At 46.4% G+C, this 18,211-nt stretch overlaps 1 protein-coding gene across 2 annotated transcripts in view; it reads right to left on the reverse strand.

Annotated features, from left to right (window-relative positions):
- Nucleotides 1-12,622: 12,622 nt before the first annotated feature.
- Nucleotides 12,623-18,211, reverse strand: part of RANBP17 (RAN binding protein 17) — a 235,346-nt gene continuing 229,757 nt past the window's right edge. Inside the window, exons 26-27 of one of the 2 annotated variants that reach the window (XM_025181074.2) lie at nucleotides 16,380-16,507; nucleotides 12,623-13,937 (exon numbers count right to left, since the gene is read on the reverse strand). In XM_025181074.2, the coding sequence (XP_025036859.1) occupies nucleotides 13,841-13,937; nucleotides 16,380-16,507 (225 nt within the window). In that variant the 3' untranslated portion in view covers nucleotides 12,623-13,840. The remainder of the gene's footprint in view (nucleotides 13,938-16,379; nucleotides 16,508-18,211) is intronic. The other variant, XM_075900151.1, reaches the window with a different exon arrangement.

Genomic DNA, 18,211 nt, shown 5'->3' on the forward strand with positions numbered 1-18,211 from the left:
GAAAAGAGGAGACTAAGGGGGGATATGATAGAGGTCTATAAACTAATGACTGTTGTGAAGAAAGTGAATAAGGAAAAGTTATTAACTTGTTCCCATAACAGAAGAACTAGGGGTCACCAAGTGAAATTAATGAGTCACAGGCTTAATACAAAAGGAAGTTTTTCTTCACACAGCGCACAGTCAACTTGTGGAACTCCTTGCCAGAGGATGTTGTGAAGGCCCAGACTTTAACAGGGTTCAAAAAAGGGCTAGACGAGCACTGGACATCTGGAGATTCAGGACACTAGCAGACTCCCTGTCTTCAGGGGCAAGATTAGAAAGGCAAAGGCACAAAATGAGATCAAACTAGCTACAGGCATAAAGGGAAACAAGAAGACCTTTTATAAATACATTAAAAGCAAGAGGAAGACCAAGGACAGGGTAGGCCCACTGCTTAGTGAGGAGGGAGAAGCAGTAACAGGAAACTTGGAAATGGCGGAGATGCTCAATGACTTCTTTGTTTCGGTCTTCACCGAGAAGTCTGGAGGTGTGCCTAACGTAGTGAATACAAGCAGAGAGAGGGTAAGTTTAGAAGATAGGATACACAAAGAACAAGTTAAAAATCACTTAGGAAAGTTAGATGTCAGCAAGTCACCAGGTCCTGATGAAATGCATCCCAGGATACTCAAGGAGCTGATAGAGGAGGTATCTGAGCCTTTAGCTATGATCTTTGAAAAATCATGGCAGACAGGGGAAATTCCAGAAGACTGGAAAAGGGCAAATATTGTACCCATCTATAAAAAGGGGAATAAGAACAACCCAGGAAACTACAGACCGGTCAGTTTAACGTCTGTCCCAGGGAAGATAATGGAGCAGGTAATTAAGGAAATCATATGCAAACACTTGGAAGGTAATAAAGTGATAGGGAATAGCCAGCATGGGTTTGTGAAGAACAAGTCATGCCAAACTAATCTGATAGCTTTCTTTGATAAGATAACGAGCCTTGTGGATAAGGGAGAAGCAGTGGATGTCATATACCTAGACTTTAGTAAGGCATTTGATACGGTCTCGCATGATATTCTTATTGATAAACTAGGCAAATATAACTTAGATAGGGCCACGATAAGGTGGGTGCATAATTGGCTGGATAACCGGAGTCAGAGAGTTGTTGTTAACGGTTCTAAATCCTGCTGGAAAGGGATAGCAAGTGGAGTTCCTCAAGGGTCTGTTTTGGGACCCGTACTGTTCAATATCTTCATCAATGATGTAGATATTGGGATAGAGAGTACGCTTATTAAGTTTGCAGATGATACCAAACTGGGTGGGGTTGCAACTTCTTTGGAGGATAGGGACATAATTCAAAATGACCTTAGCAAGTTAGAGAAATGGTCAGAGGTAAACAGGATGAGGTTTAATAAAGAGAAATGCAAAGTGCTCCACTTAGGAAGGAACAATCAGTTCCATACATACAAGATGGGAAGCGACTGTCTAGGAAGGAGCATGGCGGAAAGGGATCTAGGGGTCATAGTGGACCACAAGTTGAATATGAGTTAACAGTGTGATGCTGTTGCAAAAAAAGCAAATATGATTCTAGGTTGCATCAACAGGTGTGTTGTAAGCAAAACTCGTGAAGTCATTCTGCCGCTCTACTCTGCACTAGTTAGGCCTCAGCTGGAGTACTGTGTCCAGTTCTGGGCGCCACATTTCAAGAAAGATGTGGAGAAATTGGAAAGGGTACAGAGAAGAGCGACAAGAATGATTAAAGGTCTAGAGAACATGACCTATGAAGCCAGGCTTCATGAACTGGGCTTGTTTAGTTTGGAAAAAAGAAGATTAAGGGGGGACATGATAGCGGTTTTCAAATATCTAAAAGGGTGTCACAAGGAGGAAGGAGAAAATTTGTTCCTCTTGGTTTCTGAGGACAGGACAAGGAGTAATGGGCTTAAAGTGCAGCAGGGGAGGTTTAGATTGGACATTAGGAAAAAATTCCTAACTGTCAGGGTGGTCAAATATTGGAATAAATTGCCAAGGGAGGTGGTGGAATCCCCCTCTCTGGAGATATTTAAGAACAGGTTAGATAGACATCTGTCAGGGATGGTGTAGACGGAGCGTGGTCCTGCCTTGAGGGCGGGGGGCTGGACTCAATGACCTCTCGAGGTCCCTTCCAGTCCTATTATTCTATGATTCCTTTCTATCCCAAAGACATATGGGAGCATCAGTGTCATGCAGTTGGCTACAACAGGCCTGAACCAGAGCTCCCCACAACTTTTCCTTCAGCAATCACCCTGAAGCAGGTTCTGACAGATCCATGCCAGCTTCCACGGCGAGTCTGCTGTGGAGGCTCAGAGCATGATGTGAGGATCGCAGAGCATCCCGGGTGTACTACCAGCTGAACACCTGGAGCTGGTCCGTCCCAGCAGCCCACCGCTGTCTCAGGGACTCAAACAAGGGCAAACTCATAGCCCTGGAGACTGAAGTCCTCTGTGAGTCCCCCTAGTGCAGGGCTGGGCAAAATACGACCTGGGGGCTGGATCCGGCCCACCAAGCCGCAGGATCCGGCCCGTAGACACCCTGCCGGGGCCCTCAGGCACATGCAGCTGCCACGCTTACCAGTCCCTGTGTCTCTCTGCTCTGCAGGGAAGGGAAGGCTTTTTACGATCTCCCTGCCCGCAGCCCAATCCTCAGCTCCTATTGGCTGGAAACAACCAACCAGTAGGAACTGGCCTCAGCCAATCTCCCAGCTCCAATTGGCTGGAAACAGCCATCCAATCGGAGCTAAGAGATTGGCCTGGGAGACAGGGGCAGCCGGAGTTGAGCCATGTGGAGGGAGCAGCCTGTATTTTCAAGTGGGCTGGGGCTGCCGGCCAGGAGACACTTAGGTAAACTTCTCCCAGCCAGCGCCTGCCTCTGGCACCCCAGCCCCTCCTGCACCCAACTCCCTCCCAGATCCTGTACCCCTCCTGCACCCCTCCCCCAGGCCAGAATCCTCTCCTGCACCCACACGCCCTCCCTGACCCTACACCCCAATCCCCTGACCCAGGTCACAGCCCCCTCCTCCACCCAAACGCCCTCTGAGACCTCACGCCCTCTCCTGCACCCCAGTTCCTTATGCCGTGTGCCCTTCTGCACCCAACCCCCACCCCCCTCCACAGAAACGTGCAGCCTTGACCACTTACCAAAATCTTGGAGTGGCCCCCCCCACCAAAAAATATTGCCCACCCTTCCCCTAGTGGGTACAGCATGGGCAGAGGCTGAGCAAAAGGCACCCCACAATGCCCTGCCAACATGCTCCTGCTGGCCCCCCAGGACTGCCCGTTGCGCTGAGCCGTCAGCTCCTTCACCCCACTGCGGAGACGGCTGTGCAGTGTTAATTAGCCCTGGCAGCAATAGTGGGGTTTGGGAGGGGGCCTCTCCTCACCAGGAACTGAGCTACGCTGGAGCAGAGACCGATTTTCCAGTCCCTGCTGAGCAGAGCTTAGATGCGCCCACAGACACCTCCGAGGGGTAGGGACCAAGGGTCACGAGGGCAAAGGCTCTGCATCTCCTCCCCGAGCAACACAGCTTCCTCCCTGCCACCTTCCAGCCAGCATCTGGGATACGTAACGAAAGGTGCCCGAGCCGCCTGTCCCCTGGACTTACCCATGAGCCCATCTCAGCAGACCCCCTCTGAGACCTCAGGGTGCTACGAAAGGGCAGAATTTGGCTTTGAATTCTGAACTGAAAGCCAGTTTCTGATCCACACCAAGATGTTCTGTATCCGAGCTGGCATCCGGGCTGTAGCAGCTGCCAAGGTCTCCCGGCAGTGCTGAGACTCGGACTGTAAAGGAGCCTTGGTTAAAACATTGATGGTAACATTTCAGCTCGGGCCAAATGCCCCATTACGTTTGTTTTGATTTTATTGTTCATACTTAATTATTTCTAAAAGGAAGCATTTTGTTTTGGAGGTGAGAGGGACAGGCTGCTGGGAACAAGACCAAGAGAAATCCTTGCAGGACTCGGAAAGCCTTTTCAAATAGGAACGTAGCCGTTGAAAAGAACGGGGCACGGCTGTGGTGGAATTCCTAAGGATACGCCTCTCACAGCCACCTGAATGCAAAAGGGACTCAGACGGATTGATGTTGGTTCACTGCAATCCAAAGGAAGCGAGAATGATTTTCAACGTATATGAAGTGATACCAGATGTCGTAATAGCTACCGAGTGAACTCTGCCGGGATCAACAGGTTGCTACGACTAGCAGCCCTCTTGGATGGTTGGCTACAGCTTGGCTGTGGTGCCCGTAGCCTGCTATAGGAAGAAAATGGAGCAGTATCTCACATTTAAAGAGCACTTTCTACCCCAAAGCACTGTGCAAGCTATACCTAGCACAGATCTAATTATGTATACGAACAACCAGTGCTTTTTTGTGATGGTACTCTAGTACTGCGTGTCTTAAAGGGGCCACATCTCTTAAAAGGGCAATACTGGCCCCACCCCGGCTTTTTTTTTTTTTTTTGCTCAACAACTTTCTCCCTGGAGTACTGGCACCTTTTTTTTTAACAAAAAAAAGCAGTGCGAACAACGATACACATGCACAACAAAACGTGCCCATGCTTGTAATTGATAAAATGCAGCCACCTCGGGGGGGTGGGGGCGTGGATCATAGCAGCTAGGGCACAGAGCAACACCCAAGAGCGAGTGAGGAATGCTGTGTTCTATGGTAACTGTGGGAGTTGAAAGAGTCGGAATGGCATTCCCCAAGAGGGAATTTGGCCAGGAATCTTGGGGTAACTCCGTCAACTTTTATGAAACACACGGGATCGTTAATGACCACAAGCGGTTAGATCACACTGCAGCCGCACAAAACCACCCTGTCGCTAGGTTGGGCCATTGGTCCAGACCAATGCTGTATTTTCTGCAGCCCCTTGGTGATCTCTCACCCAAATAGTGACCGGACGCCAACTCATATTTAACCCTAGATGGTACGACTGCCTTTAGTCATTAGATAACCAGCTAGACTCATAGACTGGCCTGTTCTTTTGAATACGCCACATGGAAATACTGTCATTATGTTCGTGTTTTCTGCAGTTATCAGATACTGATCCAATCACTTAGGAATTGGTGTCTAATGCCCATAGGCAGAACGCTTTCCCTACCTGAGTCCCTTTGTGTAGCCTTCCGCCAGGTTAGCAGTGCTCTGAGGTCCAGCTGGGGAGCATGGAGATGGGGAGGTTTTCACTGACGACTCATGATCCACGGGTTTCCCATCGAGAGAGAATCTTCTATGCAGCTGTAAGGAATTCCTGGAGATGGGGACGTGCCCAGCGCAGGGCGAGAGTCAGAAGCATCATTCAGAGACAAACACGAGCCAGCGGTATCTCCCGCATCATTTCAGCCCTAAAAAAGAGCCATCTCAGCTTGCAGAGATCTAAGCCTTCTTACCCCACGACTGTAGCGCTCTAACCCTCGTCCTGCCTCAATCCACCTCCTCGTGGACACATTGGCAGCCTCTCTCGGTGTGTCACATGCAACGTTTATGGGGGAAGTTCTCCAGGAGTGAACCGTTTCTTTCTGTGTCTTCGACAAAGGGAAAGCACTTTGGGGATCATGTTTCTCATGTACGCCAAGGTGCCTTTGTACTGCCAGAGAGGTGTAAAGGGGGTCTGATGAACATGAGAATCAGGCTCACAGGAACTGTATAGTAATAAAATCATAATCATATAGGGCAACCTCCACAAGCCAGGATCAAATTTAGATGGTTGTATCCATTGTGGACTCAGCAGCATATGACCCAAACTTTTTATGAGGCGGGACACTGCTTAGAAAAATCCCACCAGTAGAACATTGCTCCAAAATTAGGACAAATACTTTGCTTAAATGTTGACCAAAGCGTTTAAGAAAATCCCCTAGATGATCGCAGGCTGACCGGACATTGAAACCAAGACTGGCTGGAGCTGCTGATGGATTGCCACATTCACTGAGAAGCAGCAATAGCAGCTTGATGCATGCATGGTATTTCTGGAACTGGAAGAGAAGGCTGTTATGTTGGGATAACACTTTTCTCTTCTTTTTCCTTTTGTCCCTGTGGAATCAGGCCTTGTCTACACTGGCATGTTTTGTTTCCCAAAACTGCCTTTTGTAGACAAAACAGTGAGAGCATTTATACTGTAATGTGACTTTTCTTAGGAACCTCCCCCCCCAATTTTGGACAAAAAATGTTCAGCCCTGAGAGATTTTTTGTTTTTTCTCCTCCCTTTAGTGTTGACAAAGAGCCAGTGTGGACTCTGTTGTTTGTTTTGTCGAGCGAACTGGCTTCTGCCAATATCTCACAATGCCTGCCCTGATAGCTGTGCTCAGTGTTTTGCAATCTCTGCTGCCCTGCAGGCATGCACTTTTGTCGCCAAACCTCTCCAGTGTAGAGACAGCCTGCGAGACTATTCTCATGTCAGCGCGGCTGAGCAGAGATTGTCTCCCGCACAATGTAGCACAAGGCCTTGCCCCTGCCTCTATAAGGGTCTAATACCCATAGAACAACAATTAGTGTTGTCAATCTCTGGGAGCAATTTTGGCTCGGTTGTGCCTGGGAGATAGCTGATGCTAGGAGAGTCCGTTCCTCTGAACTGCGCTCCTGGGAGACTGAAGTTCGCTGTGCTGCCGCTGGGACTAAATTCACTCCCATGGATTTTTCACGTGTGGTTCTAATACAACCGCTGTGGTTCTAGCGCAGAGACTGAGCTTAAGAACAACAGAGCTCTTTTTAGAAACAGATCTAAAATAACAGGCAGCAGTTCAATCAGGCTGAGATATTGTCTCTGACATCCACAGGAACTGTTGGTTTTTTTTTTGACTGACAGCTAAATTAGCAGCGCGATGCTGGGTATTTGTAACCGACAGATGTTTTCAGAGGAGTCAGCCCCATGACTTAGATTTCAGCCACCATCTACAATATTGCCTCCTGGTGACATGACACTCAAGATGCGGTGCTGATTGAGGTGACTCATCTTGAAAGCACCCACAAAACAGCCCCCATGTGTAGGTGTTACGGGTGTCTACAGGGAGCGATGCCATACAAAGGATTACACCAAATACTAGAGCTTCTTTGACTGTAAGATTTTTCCCCCTCTCCCCATTGTAATGTAGGAGGATAGCATCGTTATGAAAAGGCATTTGGAGAATTTAAAGGGGTTTATTGTTTAGCCTCTGCCTTTGGCCAGGCGTGTTGTGTATGTAATGTTAACAAGCCGCCCGAGTTATTAGTTATCTGCACAGGTGCTCTTGGTTGAGGTTTGATGCCAGAGACATTTAGTATACAGGCAGTCCCCGGGTTACATGGATCCGACTTACATCAGATCCCTACTTACAAACGGGGAGAGGCAACCCTGCACGAGCTGCTTCCCCCCAGCAGACCAGGGAGACGCGAAGCTAGCACCCCCCCCCCCAGCAGACCAGGGAGACGCGGAGCGGCTTTTCTCAGCAGACACCTCAGCTTGAGAATAAAAGACTGGGGGAGGTGAGGTGTGGGAGAATAAAACTGAGCTCTGGAGAAATGTTTGGCTAGAGTTTCCCCTACAATATGTACCAGTTCCGACTTACATACAAATTCAACTTAAGAACAAACCTACAGTCCCTATCTTGTACATAACCCGGGGACTGCCTGTATAACCATTAAACAATTACCAATATTTTCTAGCCATTATCCGTCAATCCCCATTGTAACCGACTCACACCCAGCATTGCCAGACACCATGAACAAGCTCATCCCTTGTGTTTGGGAGAGCGGGGAAGTTGCTTTTAGGCTGGCGAGGAACATGGAGCGCCACCCACCCTGAGCAAGGATGCCAGAGGGCATGTTAACAAGCAGCATATGGACGGTGAGCAGTGGGCCACGGCTCAGGCTGGGGTTGAGGAGCAGCGTACGTGTGCATGTGTGCACGTGTGCGTGTGTGTGTGCTTGCACATGTACACGTGTCTGTGCACTGGACTTTGCCTCCTCTGGCTCAGAACGTGTCCTGGTGGGAGGGGAACGTGAGCGGTTTAGGGAACAGGAGGAGGATGCAAGTGGAAATGTGCGACTCGGGGTTGGGTCGGGGAGGGGCGGTTCGAGAGAAGACTTGCAGCTGGGGGGGGACTGGGAAGAAAGGAACGTTTCGGGGGGGGACTGAGCATGGGGCGGGGAGACAGTTTGGGAAGAGCAATGTGATTGCTGCCAGCGCATCACTGTCCCCTCCTTGGATCCCTGCTTCCCCCTACTGCTTGAGTCAGTCCCAGCAGTGCACTGTGGGCAGCCCCGTGGGCAGCCCGGCTGCCTAGGGCCCAGCTCTGCCGTGCTGATCTTGACGTGCCATGGGGAGGAAAGTGGAGGTGCAATCTATAGCGTAGCAAGACAGTGACAAAGGACAGGCCACAGGGAGGCAGGCAGGCAGGTGGGTCGACGGGGTATCGGGCCCAGCAAACAGGTAGCAGCTGATCCTGATGTTGAGTAAACGAGGCCCCACGTCTTCTCCAGCCCATAGCTAGCCCGAGTTGCATGGCAGAGACCCCTTGAGCAGACAAATTGTTTTCCTGCTTTCTGGGCTGGGGAATTCCTCATTCCTAGCTTGGCATTTCTTACCTATCTACCCACTGGGGCTCCCCCTCCTAACCCCCACTCCCTGCCAAAGGCTGCTGCGCTCCCGCCTCCAAGCTTTTGTTTAAAAAGTGTCATTACGTCGCTAGTCCTTTTGGGCACAAGGAAAACCTTCTGCATGGGAAACCCGCGTGAGTGGCAGAGCCAGAGGGGTCTAGGTTCGCCTGCAGCCTGCACCAAGAGGTCTCGAGAGGGGTGTGAATGGCCGCGTCTCACATTTCTAAGGGGTCCTACACTCTGAAGTTGGCATTTGAATTAGGGATGTAAACTTCTGTTTAGTTAGTTAACATGGGTTAGGGAACCTCAGGCCTGGGGGCTGGATGTGGTCCTCGGATTGCCTAGATCCGGCCCCTGAGACTCAGGGCCCCCTTCAGCACTGGGGAGCCCAGCTGGCCCTCCAGCCCCCCCACTCTCTCACCATGGGGCTGGAGCACACAAAGTCTATTAGCGTGGGCCCTCGGCTCTGGTGTGAGAGGAATGTGGGGAGGGTCTTTCTCCTTCTCAGATGGGGGCCATGTCAATGAAAGGGTTTTTTTTCTCCTCACTTGTGTGCGGCCTTGAGCAATTTTTTTGAGGGGCAGTGGCCCCCACCCCTAAAAAGGCCCCCACCCCTGAATTAACCGGTTAAGCTTAATGTTTAACTGGTGAACTGATTAAACAGGTGCAGGTGGAGGGGCTGCCCAGCCCCCCTGCCCACCACAGCCAGGATGGAGTGGCCCTTCCATCCCTGCCACATATGGGGCTGCTCTGGCCAAGCTGGAGCAGCGGGCCGGGCCAGGCCAGGCCTACCACAGACTGGCAATGCTCCAGCCCCCACCGGTTAACTGTAACCGGTAAGCCTCACCAGTAAAGCATGAGGCTTACCAGTTAACCAATCAACTCCCTAATTTGAATCATCATCCAATGTCACAGAATATTTCTCTGGTGGCCAAAGTATCTGGGTACAAGAGGAGTGATCATTACTGTGAAGCGAGAGGAGTCTTGTCTTGATGTCTCAGGGGAGCGGAGATTGGTTCGTGCATGGAATTTGGCAGTGTCCTCTACATTTCTTCTGCCCTTAGTCAATGTCTGTACGTCCCACTGAATCCTGCCCCGTGCGCCCCTCAAGAAATTAGCACATTAGCTTGACGCGAGCTCAAGGTCAGCAGTGAAGCAGTCGACACTGAAATTTACATCACCATGCGTGGCACCCAGCTGAGATGAAAGGGTCCAGTTCGTATTCAAAAGAGGTAGATTCCGACTGTCTGCAGACTCAGGCAAACCAAGTTACATGCAAGTCTCATTTTGAGGCTCATCTTCACAATCGGACGTGTTAGTGACTTGAATTTTGAACATTTTAGGCGTGTAATCTGGGAGAAGCTTGCATGGGAATTGAAGAGTAATATGGCATTCTCCTCCCATTTATGCGGCTGTGGAATTGCATTGTCCGCATACACTTGAAAGCACGCACTGGATGAGGAGCCAAAGTTAAAGAGGAGGAGCCAAAGGAAGTGAGTAGCTGGGTCTGAACATCATTTAGCCATCTAGGGTAAAATCAGATACAACCACGATTCCATGCAAACTAACTCGGCATGTCCTAACATGGGGCATCCTTGGAAAATACAGACTCAGCCGATCACCTTGTGCATCCGGCACCAGACTTATTCCTCCTTGAAGGGGACGTCGGAAAGTTACTAGCAGGTCACTGTGCGAACCTGACAGAGTACCCAGTCCCACAAAATGGCTTGCTTCTCTACTCTGTCGTATTCTTTTTTGTACAACTATGCTCCGTTCCTGCCAGATTTTTCTACTAAATATGACTTGGTTTCAACACTTTTGTTGGGCAAATTATGTTAGGATGGATGCCGCAAGTATCCATTAAGGTTTATTTATCGTGATACTGTTTCGATCTCACGCTTATAAATAACTTAGATGATGGCTTTTGTTTGTAGAAATGTAACTTACATATTTTATTACGCTTTCTGTAAACCTCAAAGAGAATGTGCTCAAAGAAGCACTCTTAACAGCAATCTAAACTAAGGTACATAAAATCCTCACTAACATTATTTTTTAATCTGGCAAGGAAGTGTGTTATGCCTCTATAGTTTGAAAGGTTTGCTGTCACCATAAACTCACTGTACAATAAAACATTAAAAAGTCTAAGGAATTATTTTATACAGCATACACACCCCAATAGCCGAGTTTCTTCCAAGTGTTCTTATGCAACCAGGGGAAAGTATTCAAATTTTGTATTTTCCTTGGATGGCTGGGTCTGCCTTTTGTAGTCATATGAAATACAACCTGTACTAGGTTCCTTTCAGGGGCAGTTCATTCTCCCTTGTAGGAAGAAGCCCTAATTGGGATTTCTTCAGGCGAGTTGGGTGTTTTTGCACTACCGGTATATTCTGGGGAGAAACAGATTCATTTCTAAGTCCCAGTTGGTTCACTTTACACTACTCAGGCAGATACAGTGGTCTTCTGAAAAGACACCATGGTGGCAATTTTCCCAGCCATCTGACCTTCTTCCCACAGGCCTGGTCTACACTAACGGGGAAAGTCGACTTAACGTACGCAACTCCAGCTACATGACATAGCTGGGGTCGAAGTATCTTAAATCGTGTTTTGGTGCTGTCTACATAGCAGGAGGTTGACGGGAGCACATGCTCCTGTCGACTTTTCTTGCTCCTCATGAGGAGGAGGAGGATTACCGGCGCCAACAGGAGCATCCTCTCAGTTCGAATTGGCATGTCTTCACTAGATCCGCTAAACGGAACCTCAGAAGATTGACTGCGGCAGCTTCTCTGTAGCGTAGACAAGCCCACAGATGATATCCCGCCACTGTTTCTGTGCCTTTTGTTTTTAAAGAAGTGGGTGCGGGGGGATTGCTTTAAAGCACCTATGGCAAAAGCAAACACAAAGAATTTCACCAACTTTGTGAACAGGTGGTGAAAAAGAAAAAGTAGGTTAAATTCTACCCACTTTGACCGTGCCCCTTTGAAGAGCTGACCGTTAAAACTCTTAATAAAGAAGCTGGATCCATAAAATACAGGCTTTATTTGCTATGCCATCCATTTCCAAACCTAATAGAGGGCATCTTTATACAGCCGTGTACTCTACATAAATTCTAGTTGTCAATTGTTAACTGAGGTTGAGATGCTGTTCAAATATGCATAACAAGTCTGCCTAGTTTAAGACCTTATTTGCTCGTAACAAGGTATGTTTTAGAAGTGAAATTTTGAAAATGCACTTCAATGCCTATGGAAGTCAATAGCTTTATATTAGAGGAAATCCTAAAATCTGAGTGATGAGTTATGAGGGCACATGATGCTTCTTTTCAATATGCCAAAATTTAGCTTTCAGCAGAGCAGACTAATTTAGCCCGTAAATTGACTGATTTGCGGGTGCTAGCTGATTGCATGCAACCATTATTTATTTCTGCAGTCTGACAAAGAGAAGCAGAGTCAAAGAACTCATTAGTTTCCATCTGAACCTTTTAATGCAAATGTACAGCCTTTCCAGACAACTGAAGTGGTTTCTACAGTAAAACTACCAAGAACGGAGGGACCATTTAGCACCCCGTTTTCAGAAGTAGAATGAAAACAAACAATCCCCCTCCTGCCCAAACCGTTCTTTGAAGTAGTTTAGATTTTATAGCTTTCAGAATTTGGCTTAACAATGAAGATTCTATTTTTTTTCTAAATTCTGACTAGGAAAGTGACTCATGGTACTACCTGCTATTTAATAACAATAAAGGAATTTGACCTTAGAAGCTAAAACTGGGTTCCTACTCCATATGTAGGCACCTAATAAAAGTTGCCAGATTTTCAAAGATGGAAGGGTCAAGTGGATTTTTTGGTGTTCAGCTTAAAATGTAAGACAAACAGAAAACAGTTTAATCCAATGATTTCAGCTATACAGCTTCTACAATAACTTTTTAAAATTTGTAGAAAAAGAATATAAGACAGTCACAATAAAAACAGGAAAAAGTTTACAGGAAATACTGATTTGAAACCCACCTTCCTTCCACTCTGAGCACTGAAAGCCTTATAGTCTTATCAAAACAGTGGTAAAATATTGCCAAGTTACACAAATGTAAGACTACACGAAAAACATATGTAGTGGATTATTTACAACTTAGTTAAGAAAACAATCACATCGCAGCAGTTCCTAATGGCATGTAATAGCTTTTGTACATTAAAAACTGTAATTGACTTACTGCTTAGATAGTTCAATTTTTGTTAAATTTAACTCCAATTAATTTGTGTGTTTCATCAACCCACACAATAATTCATACCCACCACAACATGGAAATTAATTGGTCTACACCCAATCGGAGTGGATAATGCATACGTGAGCCTTGGCATAAAAGGAATTTTTTGGGGCACATATTGAATTTTTTATCATCTTGGAAGAGGTGAAGAGGAATCTACTGAGTTTCCTATTTTAGACGCACCCTTTCATTTTCATTGTTCCATATACCACTCGGAATACAGGAAATAAGTCTCTGTAACGACCTGCTTTCTTTTTCCACGGTGACACATTTAATTCCTTTTAGAGAAGTGTCTTAACAATTATATTTTTGTTTATGTTTTTTTCTGGAATAAAACATTTGAAATGCATGTTTGTGAAATGAAGCCATTATCTTTATCTCATTAAAGAGTGTATTATTGTCTCTAAGTGTTACAATATATCATATTATAGGTTTTCCTGTTACATCCTTAGTCCTAAAGAGCTCATTTTTCACTCAGCTAATCTTTGTTTTTCTTTGCAGTGTGCAGTCACAAGCCTTGTGTTGAAAATATACATGCAACCATTTTGTAGAAAAATAATCATTTTTATTAATTCAAGAAAGTTCATATAGAATTTATACCAATCTTTGTCTCAAAGTTGCAATAAGAAGTGACCTCTGTGAAAGTGATCAGAAACATTATTTATTACTCTGGGTGGAACTAAGAATCATTAACTAGTACACATTTAGAAGCAATGCATGTTTATTTTGCTCTTTGGTTAAGTATCGTTTCTACACCACCATTTCAGACATTTCTAAGAACAGGGATAATAAATTTTGATAAGAAAGTTTGAAAACGTTCTTTAAGCTAAGACTGATTTTACATCATTTTCACTGTTATAAATTCTTATGTTTAGGCCAGAGATATAAAAAGGCAGAAGTTATTTAAAAAATAGTTTCCCTAAGTTTTCAACTCCTAACAATATGGTGAGGTCCAAAACTTTCAAAGTCTATTTGTTGTTATTCAGTGCTCTGGTTTCCAAAGTCAGCGTCAACTCATCATATCTAAATTGCTTGCTTCCGTAGCCCCTTCGCAGCGCAGGGCATCAGCCACGTCTCTTCGAAAGACCGACATGTTCTGGGTGAATCTGGGCACAAGAAAACCCCAAATCTTTCGTTAAACCAAAGCTCTAATTTATGGATTTATTTTGATTTGTACAACAGCATAAACAATACAAATGCTCGTATAAAATCTTTAGGGGTTTTGACAATTAGTCTTACAACATAACAGTGACTAGCCAGCAGCATTAAAAATGTCACGTATGGACAACCTATAAGATCAGAGCATTAGTAACATGAACTGCTAATAAACAGTGAATTCAGCCAAGCAGGAAATGAAACAGGAAAGTTCCCTTGCGTCCCAAGCTGCTTATGGGAAAAATGCCCTGACCCTTTCCCCAAAACCTTGTGCAACATACTCAGAACATTACTGATTTCAGGCTATTTGATAGTGAAGGCAGAGTTCCACTTTTCATATTATCTAGTGTATATTTGAGTTACGTAAAACGGTAAGAGCTGAGATCACCAAATTCGGAATACAGCTTCCTCTTGCCATAACTTACAGCAGTGTAAGGTTTTGGTTGTGCCAGGGAAATGGGAGGTGCCTGGAATGCGATTGCTTCTCAGAAAACCATATAGAAAAGAGACCATCACCAGGTGAAAGGGGTTGGCTGATGTGCTTCCCCCCAGCATTTGAGACTGCCCCCAGCCCTGGCACCTTTTAGAGAGGGCAGGGGAGCTGAATGTGTCCTCTCCCTGATTGGCCCGGGGACATTGCTGGTTGTTCCTGTTTGTGAGGGAGCCAGGGGAAAGTGCACAGTTTGCTGCATTCCTCACTCTGGCTGGGGAGCGCAGGGGGCAAATGAACTAGGGATGTGAACAAGCTTTTTTGTAAACATGCAACTGCTTAATATTTTAGTGGTTACACGTTTACATGTCAGGAGACAGGTGGGAGCTGGCTCCCTGAGAGCACGAACTCCTGTCTGCACCCCTCACGGCTGTCGCTGATACAGAGGCAGCAGTATGGGATGTAGGTGGCTTTGTGGGAGCCAATACGTTCAGGAAGCCAGCTTGAAAGCCTGCTTCCCATGTGTACCAGCTTCTGCCTCGCTCTCCTCTCCCTCCTCCCCGCCATGCTGTTGCCTCTGTGGAAGGCAGTGGGGCCAGGGGAGGAGGTGGATCCACGGGAGCTGGCAAGCACGGAGAGCTGGCTTAAAAGCCTGCCCTCCCTTGCTGCTTCTGATGATATGCAGAAGCTTATAGAAGGCAGTAGCTTGCTATATTTATGTAAATACAGTGTCCAAGTTGAATGCTACAGCAGCCAGTAACAAGCCCAATGGCTAGATATTAAACCAGAGAAATTCAAATGAGAAATAAGGTGCCATTTCCTTTTTAAATAGTGATCAAGGATTAACGAGTGGAACGAACTACCCAGGGAAGTGGTGGATTCTCCATCTCTTGCTGTCTCCAGAGCAAGGCCTGATGCCCTGCAAGCTAAACTTTAGTCAGACACAAGTTACTGGGCTTGATGGAGGTGTAACTGGGTGAAATTCTCCAGCCCGTGAGATACAGGGGGCCCCGTCTGGCCTGCTCCCAGAACTCCCCATGGAGCCTGCACTCTGAGCGGGGACTCTGTCCTCCCCAGACTTTCTGCCACCGTCACCTCTTGTGGTTTCCTTCTTTCTGATTCCCACATGGCTGGAGAAAGCGACGTGCGAGGCATGTCAAGTTGACTTCTTTAGTGGAATAGGTGTGGTCACTACATGACTGGATGGGTCCCCTTCTATTTCCACAGTGCCCCTTCTCTACGGGCTCCCTCCCACTGCTGTTATCCAAAGCTGGGGTCATGTGGAGTTTATAAACTCAGCATAAGGGATACAAGGAATGATCAGCTCTGCAGAGACCCTAATATATTCAGAGACCTATTATAACAGCCAAATAATTCCATAATCAGCCCTTTCCCCTAAGAATAGCTCAAGGCATCAGTACTACCCTAAGAAAACAGATTTAAATCCACCCATGAGTTCTAAACCAAACTGCTTGGGAGTTACGGCAAGTCAACAGTCCTCAGAAAGTGATGGAGAATCATCTAATTGTTTAACCTTCATCCTTCCCACATGCTGTGTCCGGTTTGTCTCAAGTAGGGTGGCTGACAGACTTGCCGGGCCCCTGGGCTCCCCGTTCCTGGCCCTATGCCCCTCCCAAGAAAAAGGAGTACTTTTCCCCGGGGGTGGTGATGGCCAAAAGAAGAAAGGAGCACATATTCCCTGACAGGCTCTGTCTTGGAGACTATCCTAAATAAATACATATTTAAGGCAAGATAAATAGATAATTATCAAATGCTCTGGCTCCAATTAATAAGTCTGCAGGAGGATAATTTGGTAGGACATTACCTTACTTTGAAAGGAAGCTTTAGAAAAAGTCCACTGCAGTTGCAGGTTAGCGCAGAATACGGTTATGTTATTCTCCCGCTGTGTGTTTTATTTGGCTTTTATCATTAGAGAACACTTAGGGTGGTGTTGTGAGCTTACCTGTCTCTGTTCTTTACCAAAAGGTTTTGTTCTACTCCTTCCATTAGGTTCCTAAAGCATTGGTCAAGGACCTCTCGTTTGTTGTCAGGCTGGCTGTTTATCAGGCTTGCCCTTAATTCGCTGAAATACTGTGATCAAAAGGCAGAAAATACTTAGGAAACGAACTTTGGAAATAAAAAGCAGAGGTTGCTCACCTGTGATTAGAACCCTGAATGAGCTCTGGGCATTCACAGTCTTCGGATGAGCCCATAGTGCAGCATGAACTGCTGGAACAGTCTAGCATTTAAAAAGGTTACGTGATGCCATTACCTGACCTTTATTTTTTCCCCATAAAAAGTAAACAGTTTAGACGATAGATTCTGTAATGGATGGGAGGAGGACTATACTTTTCTAGACATCCCAGCCATTCAGTTAACTAAACTGCCTGCAAACGGTTAAACCCAGAGACAGTGATTCCCTGAGAATCTCCAGGAAGTATTGGTAGGGAGCCAGGAGAACAAATGGGAAGAGAGTGTGAGATTTGAACTGAAGCAGGTTCTGCCTGCTTCAGTCTTTGCGTGCGCAGAGCAAGAGCTGGGAGTGATGAGTTAATCAGGAACAAGGCATGGATTTTCTAGCAATATCCATGCCTAAGGAAAGGACTGAACCTTGGAACAACAGATAGGTAAGTGAACAGGGAATGTTTAGCTAGATGCGATCAGTTTATTTTCTTTACTTTGGGTCGGTTGAACTCTTCTTTGCTGATTTATGTATTTTCGCTCCTCCTCCCCAATACATCACAGTGAGCCAGACAGAGCCTTTGCTGGGGTACCCAAAGTGTGTTCTCGCTGGCAGTGAATGGAGTGGGGAAGCAGTGGCAGAAACAAGCTGCAACCTCCTATACTGTGCGTGGGGTGGTGGCAACAGCGGATTCAGCATCCTTCCAGGGTTGTTTCTGTCTCTGATGCATATAACTGCAACTGCTGGTGGGGCACAGCTATCCCTGCAGGTGCAGGCACATGCACATTGCACTTGTTCGCACCCCAGGGGTATATCTATCCCTTACATGTGAGCTGAATTACAGATGGGCAAGATACCATTACAATGAATGAGGAGACCTCCGTGCAGTAGACGTATAGCACGAGTAACCATTATGGCTGCTGGGGACAGGAGCTGTAGCGACAAGATTAGGTCCCAAATTAAGGGAATCCATTCCCCATTGATAATCCAGCACTTGGCTGGAATGAATTAAAAACAGTTGCTTCGGAAGTCACGTAAGCATGTTTCAGAGCTTTCCTGTGGCCCTGCAGAATAAGGCACTGGGGCGCATAGGGCACAGTGAGGAAATGCAATGGGCCTTCTGACCATATTTACTCTCAGAGTTAAGTCTTCCAGGGAAGTGTCCCAGGAAGGTGAGAGTCCCCTTTCCCACCCTCGCAAAAGAGACTGTGCTGACTTGGTGCTAAGTAGGGGTGCACGTAACACACACAGTTCTGCTAAACAAAGCCCATGATCGTTCGAACTAGTCTAATTTCAGCAGAAAGGGAATACTCTGCTAGCCACACATTTATTTCATGGGATTCACCACTGCATAGTTTTATCTTCGAGTGAAATATTTAATTTCTTCTTACACTAAAGTGGCTAACATCAAAAGCACATAATTAATATGTAGTCAAGCTAATATTTAAATGCTATAAATCAGAGGCATTATATAAACAAAAGTGTCATCTTGAACAAGATTGGGAATGCACAAAACTACTTATTTTCCACTTTTATAATGATGCAGTGACTCAGAGCAGATAGAAAATGATTAGTTTTCCTCCCAAAGTAGGAAATATTGCTTCCATCTGTAA

This window comes from Pelodiscus sinensis, chromosome 17, assembly GCF_049634645.1.
Source record: "Pelodiscus sinensis isolate JC-2024 chromosome 17, ASM4963464v1, whole genome shotgun sequence".
Lineage (NCBI taxonomy): Eukaryota > Metazoa > Chordata > Testudines > Trionychidae > Pelodiscus > Pelodiscus sinensis.